We start from the raw sequence: 12,357 nt of genomic DNA, 5'->3' as shown, positions 1-12,357 counted from the left end.
AGCCCTGACTCACTTAAATCCAATTCACTTGCATGTCATGGCATCACCTCCCTGATGTCATGGTCCTCTTTGAGAAGGAAGAACAAACAACAACAACAACAATCCTCTTTGACCTCTTTGTTTCATAATGCAGAGTGTGAAAAGTGTTGTATATGGAGTCAAAACATCTACCTCTGCCACTAACTATCTGTATGACCTTAGACAAGCCACTTAACTGCCCTAAGCTTCAGTTCCCTCATCTATAAAATGAGGAGGTGGGACTGGATGGCCATTAATATCCCTTCCAACTCTAAATTGATGATCTTATAATCCTGTTAACCACACTCTTCCTGGATAGTCTCTCCTCTAGGGGTTTTGAAGACACAGCTTTTTCCTCCTACCTATCCTTCCCAGTAGCCTTTGCTAATTCATCAATTATGTAATGAGCACTAACTGTGAGGATAAATTTTTAATTTTTTTTCAAAATTTAATAAAAATTAAGTTAAAAAAAAGAAAGAACACAGGCATATTGGTGCACTCCGCTGTTGGAGAAGTTGTGAATTCATCTAATTAGTCTGGAAACCAAGTTAGAACTATGTCCAAGAAGTCACTAAAATGTGTGTATTACTTGACCCTGTGAGACTACTACTAGTAGTCATATACCTCCAAAGAAATCCAAGAAAGAGGATAAGGAACTGCATAAAAATATTTATAGCAGCAGTTTTTGTAACGGCAAAGAAATCAAAATTAAAAGAGCACCCACCAATTCGGATATGGCTGAACAAATTATAGTATATGAATGTAATGGAATACTATTATTCCATAAGAAATGACAAAAGGGATTGTTTCAGAGAAACCTGAGAAGACTTGTATGAGCTGATACAGAGTGAAATAAGCAGAACCAAGAGAGCAATTTAAATAATCACAACTCTATAAAGATAAACTATTTCAGAAGTATTAAGAACTCTCATCAGTGACCAACCACAAGTCCAGAGGACCAATAAGAAAGCATGCTACCAACCTCTCAATAGAAAGGTGATGAACTCTAGACACAGAATGAAATATACATACATTCATGTATCTGGTCAATAAAAGAATTTGTTCTGCTTGCCTTCCCTATTTGTTACAGGGTCTTGTTTTTCTTTTTTTGTTCTGAATGATAGGGGAGAGACTAGGGTAGGAAAAGGGAGAAAAATTGATTGTTGAAAAAATAAAAGAAATTTTTTTTAAGAAATACTAAGAATGCCCAGGGGCAGTAGAAGAAAAACTCTCCTTCCTCTCATCAAGCACCAGGCCAGTCAATGACTAATGATTTCCTGACGCCTTTCACCAGTCCCTCTTGTACCTCTTACATCAACCACCTGTTTAAAGGTTTTTCACTTAAGTTGCCAACCAAAGAGGCTCATTAATACCTTTGAAATGTACCTCCCTGGGGCACTTTCACTTCTTTGTTCAATTGATCCCCTAGTGCCTATTCTGAAAACAGATAAAAACAGGAGCCTCTCTAGTTAGCATAGGACCGGCCAAGGAGCCTAGAGGCTGCCTGTGGAAGACATGAGCATCAATTCTCCCAGAAAAAAAAAAAAGAGTCCAAAAATACTCTCTCCTTCACAATATCCTTTTTCTCTTTCTAACAGTATCTATTTGAGTAGACTTTGCTCTCCCACTCTGAGTCAGTTAGATGTTGGATTAATCGTGGGAAACAGGGTTCTAATAAATGTCCATAAGACTGCAATGAAGTCTAGTGAACTTAACTTCAAAAATTTATTGAATTCAATTGACTCTATTCCTTTCCTACCAGAGCTCTGAAAATATATATGCTTCAGAAGGAGATAAAGAAAAATATGGTGCATTTAATACCATCTTGTCATCAATGCATGACCATTCAGATTTGATTCACCACTCAGAACACATAGGATTAATACCCCCACTGGATGTATCTAGGCTACGAAGAATATGAGTATGTCCCCAGTTGACAGCCTTGCCCTGCTTCCACCCTGTTGTTACTCTTTCAGGACTGTGGAAACAAAAATCCATGTGGATTCCTAAAAAGGAAGCACTCTGCTGACAGCAAAAGACCCAAGGTTTATGACAAGAAGAATGAAAAGTACTGCAATATCCAGGTAAATAGGTGTTATTGACTACTCCCTTACAATCTGTATGTGTCAGACTAATGGCTATCACTGTTACAGAAGAGAAATCAGTAAAAAACCAACCCATACCAGATGGCCTTGCTTTCTAAAAACACATGCACAGTGATACAAGCAGGATAAAATGGAGCTGCTAAAGGGATTCTGGGCCCTGAAACACCTTTCCTAATGGTACGTCTCTATTTTAGGAAAGGCCATTCTCTCTTATTGTAGCGCTGTCTCCTCAGTTACAAAAGCCCAAATGCTGATTGTTCCTCCTCCCCAGTAACTACTGAGAAAGCTATAAAAAGATGGGGAATCCAAAGAAGTCAAAGACAGAAAGGTCCCATGTAAACTAAAATATCCATAGCAGCACTTTTTGTGGCAGTAAAAAAAAAGACAGAAAGTGGATTTCCCTATTATGAGGAAACTGAAAACAAATCATGGCACCAAACAATTTACAAGCATTTATTAAGCACCAACTATGGGCCAGGCACTATGCTAAGCAATGGAAAGACAATGAGAAAAATGAAACCGTCCCTGTGTTAAGGGAACATAAATGTTATCAAAAGAGAGGATATGTATAAAAATAAGAATATGAAAAATAAAATGCAAGATAACTTGTAAGGGGATGGGGCAGGGTACTAAGTATCCCAGGGAATCAGGAAAGGTTTCCTATAGAGGGTACAATTTGAGCCGAATTTTAAGGCAACCTGGTACAGCAGAAAGATTATTGGTGCCAGAAAATTCAAATCCTTCCTCCAACGTTTACTGGCTGTATGTTCTTAAGTCATTTAACTGCCCTGGGCCTCAGTTTCCTCATCTGAAAAATGAAGAGAGGTAGACTTCTCTTCATTAAGACTTTTGAGGTCCTAAATATCAAAATCCTATGAACATTTTATAGGATTCTAAGAGGTGGCAATGAAATAGAAGCACATTCCAGGCATGGGGGAACAGCCAGTCCACAGTCTCAGAGACAGGAGGTGGAGCAACAAGAATATAAATTGGGCTGAATTATAAATCGGTGGAAGGGAAATGATGTATAATAAAATTGGAAGGGTACACCAGTGGAATGGATTCTTTCTGCCCCATAAGAAATGGGAAGATTTCTATGAACTAATGCATGGCGAAATAAGAGAACAAGGAAAATGCGATATATCAAAATATGAAACTGAACACTTGGTAATTATATTAGCCAGGTTTGACCCCAAGGAAGAGTCAAGTTCACATTGCAAAGGTGGGAGACTTTGAGTGTGGAATATCACACATATTTTGCCATACCTGGCAAACACAGTCACTGTGTTGGTTAGTTTGACTGAAATGCTTATTTCTCTGTTTTAATCTTTAGTAGAAGTGATGGCTCACTGGGTAAAGGAAGGGAGAGAGATATACACAGAAATGAATATGATGGTAAAAAAGGCATCAATAAAAATTTTTAAATTAAATGATGGGGAGAAGAATAAAATGAAAATGAAAAAGAAATCATGAGTGAAAATCACCTCTAGGTACTCCCTTAGCATTCCTAGGGGAATTAAATCTTCTCCTAATCAGTAAGCTGAGCCTAATAAATAGCTATGGAGAAGTGGTTGGAAACCATCAATTTGAGGTTCATGTATCCATTCCCAGAGAAAGAACTGATGATGTCTGAATACAGATTGAAGCATATTTTTTAAACTTTATTTTTCTTCAAGTTTTTTTCCTATGTTTTCTTTCACAACATGACTATTATGGCTATTTTTTACATGACAACACATGTTTAACCTATATTGAATTGCTTGTCTTCTCAATGAAGAGGAGTGGGGAGGGAGGAAGAGGGAGAATTGGGAACTCAAAAGTTTTAAAAAGGAATGTTAAAAATTGTTTTTACATGTTACTGGGGAAAAATGAAATACTAAATAAAAATTGGGGGTGCATGGCAGTGAAAGAAAAGAGCAAAATAAAATGTGCTAGAGGAGGAAGCAAGGACAGGTAACAGATTATTTTTTCAGTATGGGATAGATCTATGTAGAAATTGAAATACATTATCAAAGATATAGACAAGAGGATTCCTGATCAAGTGGGGTCTGAGGTAGATGACCTCTGAGGTTCTTTCCAATTCTGAGATTTTTTTGATCATGCATATTTGAAAGCAAAGGGAAAGGAATAAGCAGAGAGAAGGAAATTATATGAAGATCCTAAGGATGGGAGAGTCCCAAAGAATTCGAAAGATATGGTTTTTCTGAGACTGAAGGGAAGGCTAAAAGAATGGTTATAGAGAAAGAGGTACAATAAGATGAAAAGTAGGTGAGGGGGTTACAATATTGCCTTTTATATCCTTGTTAAATGTGAGACGAAATCATCTGCTGAGAATGGATTCAGAGTAGGATGGGGGGAAAGGGGAGTAGAATAAATAAAGTTTGCAACAACAATCATAGTGAACATGGTAATGAAAAGGAAATGTGTTATTATCTTTCTTTTAGTCCAAACCTGTAACTCACCACTGTAAGGAGCTCCCAGGTAAGGAAATCCCTACTCCCATGAAGACTACCAACTTGTCTACAATTTGTAGCATTAGAGAGTTACCTGGGGTACTGAGGAAACAGAAAACTTGACTAGAGTCACACAGCCATTTTGTTCCAGAAGCAGAACTTGAAATCAGATCACCATAACTCCAAGATCTACTCACTGAGCCATTCTGTCTCCATTATCCCTTGCACGGTATCATAACTATCATCCATATATAATAAGTTATAATTAAATGGAAATGAATTAAAAGCCCTATATTTGAGTTCAAAAACTGATCTATAAAATTATAGAGAGACACAGATACCACTCAAAAGGTCAGGGGCAGTGGGGGTGGAGGGGAGGAGGGAGGCAGCAATGGACTGCTAGCTCAATATGAATCAACCTTTTGACTTGGCAACCAAAAAAGATAAGAGAATTTTATGTTGCATGAACAGAGATACAGCATCCAGAAAAAGAAAGTGAAAATCCAGATAAAGCTTGCTATGGTCAGACCATATCTGGAGTTTTGCATTCAATATTTGCCACCATATTTTAAGTATATTGGTAAAATGGAGCACTATAACATGATCAGGAGAGAACTAGAGACCAGGCTATGTAAAGAATGGTTTGCTGGAATAGCATATGTTAAACCTGAATAAGAAAGGCAGGGGCATATACTTGCTGACTTCAAATATTTGAGGTTTGTCACATAGAGAAAGAATTAGCTTTGTTTTTTTGGCATCAGAGGACAGAAGTAGGAGCAAAGGGTAAAAGCTGTACCAAAGCAAATTTCAGCCCAATGTAAATGTCATAGTTTTTTAAGTTGATTTACTGCACAAAGTGCATAGTCTAGTGATTAGAGTTCATAGAAGAGAAAATAGCAGGAAAGTTGTTATTGTATATATGGACAAACTAAATTGATATACTGGAGTGGGATCATCACCATTTAGTAACAAAGTCCAGGAAGCAACCATGACTATAGGTGGTTGATATACAGTGTAGGTGAAAATCTGAGGAATCGAGAGTGTAGAATTTGAAGTTTAGGAAACATATTTGAGTCACCATTATGGATATCCCCAGGAGTTTGAGTGTAGAGAAAAACAAGAACCAAGTGGCAAAATTATCCAGGAGGATTGAATTAGGTGGTACAGAATTGTGCACATGTCTTTGAAAAGATGATAGAATGTACTGTCAAGTTGATGATTCTTCCTACCCTGATATGCAATCCCAAGATGATTTCCCAATCATTTGGTTCAGAGAAGGCTCAGTGGGGTAAAGTACAAGCTCTCAGCCAAAGGAGTGAAGGAAGCCAATCATTTCCAACCCGCATATATGGGCTTGGTGAAGATAGATTAGTAGCAGCTGCAACAGCAACAGTGGTGGTGGTCATTGTCGTCATCATCATCATCGTACAGGAGGAGGAGAAGGAGGAGGAATAGCACCTAGAATTCATGTAGTGCCTTAAGGTTTACAAATCACTTTGCATATGTCATGCAATGTGATGCTACTCTGTGAGGTAAATCCTATTTTTATCCCCACTTTACAGACAAAAAAACTGAAAGAGTTAAGGTAACCTGCCCAGAGCTACACAACTAGTAAGAAAGGAATTGAATTCAAGATCTTCCTGACTCAAAGTCCAAAGCTCTATCTACCATGCTACTAGCCACCTCAGAATCATAGTGCAGTGATGGGTATGGAAAATGAAAAGAAAGGAGCAGCTAGGTGGCCCAATGGATAGAGCACAGGCCATGGAGTCAGGAGGACTTGAGTTCAAATTTGACCACAGACACTTACTAGCTATGTGATTCTGGCCAAGTCACTTAACTCCAAATGCCTCTAAAACAAGAGGAAAAAGGAAAAATGATGGGCATGTAAAATAAAGGCAAGAAATCAGTAGTCACACTGGGAAGAGAGGCTGAGAGAAGTATGGGAAGACCATGGCATGGAAAGGTCCTTAGGGACAAGCTGTCTTGCATAAGGGATGCTTCCTAAGGGAAATGGAATTTGGGAGGAGCTGCACATTAGCCTAGTGAGCAGAGGAAATACAAATGAGATAATTCCAGTAGCTCCCTCAACTTTTCTCTCCCCATCTGACTTCCTCTCCTCTTCTCCCAACTTCTCCACTGATTTTTTTTACCCTTAGATCCAGCAGAGTCAGCAATGAAAAATCTCACCACACTGACTGAGTTCACCCTTTTGGGGCTGACAGATGCCTCTGAATTCCAAGTTGCAATATTCCTCTTCCTCTTTTTCACCTACATATTCAGCATCTTTGGCAATCTGACCATCATCACCCTTACCCTGCTGGACTCCCATCTCCAGACCCCCATGTATTTCTTCCTCCGCAATTTCTCCTTCTTAGAAATTTCATTCACATCTGTTTTTACTCCCAGACTCTTGTTCAGCCTTACAACAGGAAACAAAACCATCAGTTTTGCTGGATGCTTCACTCAGTACTTTTTTGCCATATTTCTGGGAGCAACAGAGTTTTACCTTCTGGCTGCCATGTCCTATGACCGTTATGTGGCCATCTGCAAACCTCTGCATTACACAACCATCATGAACAGCAGAGTCTGCAACCAACTTGTCCTATGCTCTTGGCTGGCTGGACTTTTAATTATTTTGTCACCAATCATCCTGACGAGCCGTCTCGATTTCTGTGCATCCAATGTGCTAAACCATTATTACTGTGACTATGGGCCCCTCTTGCAGATTTCTTGCTCTGACACAACCCTCTTAGAGGTGGTTGACTTTAGCCTAGCACTGGTAACACTTCTGATCACCCTTGCACTGGTGATTCTCTCCTACACAAACATCATCCAGACAATTCTTAGGTTTCCCACTGCCCAACAAAAGAAAAAAGCCTTTTCTACCTGTTCGTCCCACATGATTGTTGTTTCCCTGTCTTATGGAAGCTGCATCTTCATGTATGTTAAACCATCAGCAAAGGAGGGTATTACTTTCAACAAAGGAGTAGCTGTACTTAATACTTCTATTGCCCCCTTACTTAATCCTTTCATTTACACCCTAAGGAACAAGCAAGTGAAACAAGCCTTCAAGGACATAGCCCGAAAAATCACGAGTACTTGAGGAGAGACATAATTCAAGCCTAGATGAAAAATCTACATAAAGATACATAAGATTTATTATCTCCCTTCTGACACTTCACACTAACCCTTGACCCCCAAGTCCTTCAATTCTATAATCCAAATCTTTTCAGTCACCCTAATGCATTCCCTCCACAGACTATGAGGATGTTAATGCACTATTCTTGGAAATAATGTGTCAGTTTGATTTCCCAAAGTATCAATCCCTGGCCTCACTTCCCTATATGTTTTGCTTCCTCCTATTAGAATGTAAGCTTCTTGAGACATTGTCTTTGTATTTGCATTCTCAATCCTAATACAGTGCTTGGCACACAGTAAGTACTTTTTTCATTCATCTATTCATTCATTGATTAATTCACTCCTTCATTCTAAGCCTTCTTCTTCAAGAAATAATTCCAAATAATGAGTATAGCCTGGGGTCCCAACAAAGACAAATACTTTTCATCATTGCAAGTGTGACCATTGGAAAGAAGACCACTCCCCAAAGCACTCCTTTGATTGTATCATTTCCCCAAGTGAAGGAAGGGCTGTTCAGGGGCTTGTTCCTCTGTGGCATGGACTGTGATAATGCTAATAGATACTCTGGCCTAAATGGGATACCCATAGGGAAAACCCTGGACATAGTAAAAGGCCTGAAAAATGAGTATGGTCATTTGAGGAAAGGGGTCAATTATCAGTACAATAACATCAAAACAAGGGACAGAAGTAAGAGGTTTGTCCCAGATCTATAAGCACAGATCAGTTATTCAGCAGACCTGGGATATAAAGTGCAAGAAAGGAAAATGGGATCTAAGACAGGAATCAGCAAACTATGGCCTGAAGGTCAAATCTAGCCTGCTTCCTTGCTTGCAACTGAGAATGGTTTTTACATTTTTTTATTATTTCATTTTTGCCCAATTACATGTAAAAACAGCTTTAACATTCATTTTTGTAATTTTTAATTCCAAATTCTCCCCCTTCTTCCCCATTGCCCCTCTCTAAGAAGGCAAGTAATTTGATATAGACTATATATTTGTGGTCATGAAAATATATTTCCGTATTAGTCATGTTGTGAAAGAAAACACAGAAAGAAAGAAAGAAAACACAGAAAGAAAGAAAGAAAGAAAGAAAGAAAGAAAGAAAGAAAGAAGGAAAGAAGGAAAGAAAGAAAGAAGAAACAAGGGAAAAAAGACAAATAAAGAAAGAGAAAGAAAGAAAGAAGGAAAGAAGGAAGAAAGGAAGGAAGGAAGGAAGAAAATGGTGGGTTTTTTTAATATTCTTTGATCTGCATTCAAACTCCATCAGCTCTTTCTCTGGAGATAGATAGCATTTTTCATCATAGTCTTTCAAAATTGTCTTGGATCATTATATTGCTGAGAAGAGCTAAGTCATTCACAGTTGATCATCATACAATATTGCTGTTACTGTGGACACTGCTCTACTGGTTTAGCTCACTTCACTTTGCATCTGTTCATGTAAACACTGATTTTTCTGAAAGCATCCTGCTCGTCATTTCTTATACCACATTAGTATTCCATCACAATCTTATACCACTTATAATATATAATTATTATATATTATATATAGTTATATAATACATATTATATACTATTATATATAATAATTATATAATATATATACCACAATCTTATACTACTTGTTTAGCCATTCCCCAATTGATGGGCATACCATCAATTTTCCAACTCTTTACCACCATTAAAAGAGTTATTATAAATATTTTTTCACATATAGGTCCTTTTTCTTTTTTTAATCTCTTTGGCATACAAACCTAGTAGTGATATTGCTGAGTTAAAGGGTATGTACAGTTTTATTGGTCCTTTGGGATGGTTCCAAAATAATCTCCAAATGGGTAGATCAGTTCACAGCTCCACCAACAGTACTTTAGTGTCCCAATTTTCCCACATCCCCTCCATCATTTGTCATTTTCCTTTTCTGTCACATTACACAATCTGATAGGCATAAGGTGATACCTAGAAGTTGTTGTAATTTGCACTTCTCTAATCAATGGTGATTAAGAGAATTTTTTTTATTTGACTATATATAGATTTCACTTCTTCATCTGAAAACTGCCTGCTCACATCCTTTGATAAATTTAGTACAGAGCTGGAGGACTTTGTTGGAAAGAAAGCACCATATCTGCTTATGCTGCTGACCATTGCCTAATAATAAATCAAATTTAGCTGGTGCTTTAAGATTTAAAAAAAAAAATATTTTCACCACCAAAACCCTGTGAGATAAATAGTGCAAGTATCCCCATTTTACAAAAGAAGAAACTGAGTCTAAAGAGACATGACATAACTATGATCACACAGATCCTAGAAAAAGACTTCAAACTCAGAACTCCTGGCCCCCAGACCTAGGTTCCTTCCATTCTACTCCCTTCCAGAACCAATACCCAATCAAGAAAGGCTCAGAAATCCTTCAAAATACTACAAGTAAGGCACAAATGAGAAATGAAGGGAAGTGGTTAATATAAAGTCAATGGAAATGCCTCCTGAAAAGAAATTCAAAATAACAAAATGGTCTTGAAGTAGATTTGCCAAAGCAGAAATTTTTGTTGCTGTTCAGTCATTCTCAGTTATGTCTGACTCTCCATGACCCACCCCATTTGAGGTTTTCTTGGCAGAGGATACTGGAGCACTTTGCCATTTCCTTCTCCAAATCATTTTGCAGATGAGGAAACTGAGGACAACAGGCTTAAGAGCTGTGTCCAGGGTCACACAGCTAGTAAGTATCTGAGGCCAGATTTGACCACAGGAAGATGAGTCTTCTTGGCTCCAGGCCCAGCACTTTATCCACTGCACCACCTAGCTGCCCAATAAAGCAGAAATACTTAATCTTTTTTTTATTTTATTTACTTTATTCTTCTCCAAAACCCTTGGCAACCTGGTGAAGACTATGGATGCCTTAGAATAACATTCTTAAATGCTTAAAATACATAGCATTACAAAGAGAACCAAACGTTGGTGAAAATAAAGATGCAATTGTTTTCCCATGCAAGTTCATGACCCCCTAAAATCTCTCCAGAGTATGTGATCCCAATGAAAGAATTCCTGCTCTTGAGCTTGCACCTTGGGCCTTGGAGGTTGTGTGGTATAGTTTTATAAATGAAAAAACAGATGTTTAAAAATTCAGTTCACAATGCTGAGTGAAGTGAGCAGAACCAGGAAAACATTGTACTCAGTAACAGCGATATTGTGAGATGATCAGCTATGATTGACTTAGCTCTTCTCAGCAATGCAAGCTTCTAAGATAATTCCAAAAGACTCATAATGGAAAATGCTGTCCACATCCAGAGAAAGAACTATGGAGTCTGCATGCAGATCGAAGCATATTATTTGCTAACTGTTTGTATGTATTTGTGTGTGTGTTTCCTTTTGTTCCATTTCTCCTTTCACAGCATGACAAATGTGGAATTCATGTGAGTGCACATATATAACCTATATCAGATTGCTTGCTGTCTGGGGAAGGGAGAAGGGTGGGAAAGAGGGAGAAAAAAATCAGAACTCAAAATCTCATAAAATGAATGTTGAAAATTGTCTTTACATGTAATCGGAAAAATAAAATACTATTTTTTTAAATTCATTTCAATTTGACTAACACTTACTAAGCACCTTCAATGTCCCAAGAACCATAGAAGGGACTGAGGATGCACTACTGATAAGATTAACAGATACAGCTACTAATACTTTAAGATTTCATAAAGAGCATAACATGCATTTTCTTGTTTGTTGTGTACACCAATCCTATAAATTGAGTATTTTTACCACCATTTTACAGATGAGGAAATTGAGGCTCAGAGAGGTTATATGATCTGCTTAGCTAGTATCTAAGATGGGATTCAAACCCAGGTCTTTCTGTTTCTATGTTCAGCATTTTAATCACTACATGAGTCAAAAGAGAAACAAATAGTCTTTACCTTCAGGGAGCTTGCATTATGCCTAAATCATGAGGGTTGCTATAAGAAAGTGTAAAAATACAAATCCCAAAGGGAGAGATAGATAGATAGATAGAAAGATACACACACACACACACACATACACACATAACACACATGTTATGTGTGTATGTGTGTGTGTGTGTATTTTTTTTTCTCTGTAGCCCATACTGGAGAAAAAAGTTATCTTCCATTGTAGAATCCCAACTTCTTTTAAGGATCTCTTTCTAAGGAGACTCCTCCATACTTTGTCCTCAAATATCCATACTACTTGATACAACAGAATTAAAGGAATTTTGTTCATCTTCTTGCAATTCTGTAAGAAAACATATTCTGCTTTTCTTAATCATAAGATAGTAAGACAATTTCACCCCCTTTTTTATTTCATTGTACTCTTCAAATTAGTTTCTTGACTGTCTTTTACAAATGACTGATGGATTCTACTGATGAATCTTTACCTTCTGAAACTAGAAAAATAAAATCTATGATTCCAATTCCTGAGTATCTCCCATGTTTAATAGAACATTGCTGGGATATCGAGAGTACAATTTGGGAAAGGAAAGAAAGGATGTGGCTCCCTCTTGTGGAAATCATGTCAACTACAGATTAGATATGGAAGTGAATCTTTATCTTCTTCTTACTTAGTCCTCTTCTCCAAGACTCTGATTCTCATCCTTCTTCTAGTGACTCAGGATATCAGATCCACCTAGGGCTTGTCCAC

At 37.7% G+C, this 12,357-nt stretch overlaps 1 protein-coding gene across 1 annotated transcript; it reads left to right on the top strand.

Moving 5' to 3' along the window:
• Window positions 1–6,731: 6,731 nt before the first annotated feature.
• Window positions 6,732–7,682, top strand: LOC118851463 (olfactory receptor 2AP1-like). Its single transcript, XM_036760921.1, has one exon. It carries the CDS (start codon window positions 6,753–6,755, stop codon window positions 7,680–7,682), a length of 930 nt encoding a protein of 309 aa, XP_036616816.1. The 5' UTR covers window positions 6,732–6,752.
• The last annotated feature ends 4,675 nt before the right edge of the window (window positions 7,683–12,357 follow it).

The sequence above is a fragment of the Trichosurus vulpecula genome, chromosome 5 (genome assembly GCF_011100635.1).
Source record: "Trichosurus vulpecula isolate mTriVul1 chromosome 5, mTriVul1.pri, whole genome shotgun sequence".
In the NCBI taxonomy this organism is placed as follows: Eukaryota; Metazoa; Chordata; class Mammalia; order Diprotodontia; family Phalangeridae; genus Trichosurus; species Trichosurus vulpecula.
The sequence above is the reverse complement of the archived record's forward strand: the minus strand, read 5'-3'. Positions and strand labels throughout refer to the sequence as shown.

Bases quoted from the DNA above. Each gene is read 5' to 3' on its own strand.
- LOC118851463 (XM_036760921.1), top strand. From the start codon at position 6,753: ATGAAAAATCTCACCACACTGACTGAGTTCACCCTTTTGGGGCTGACA.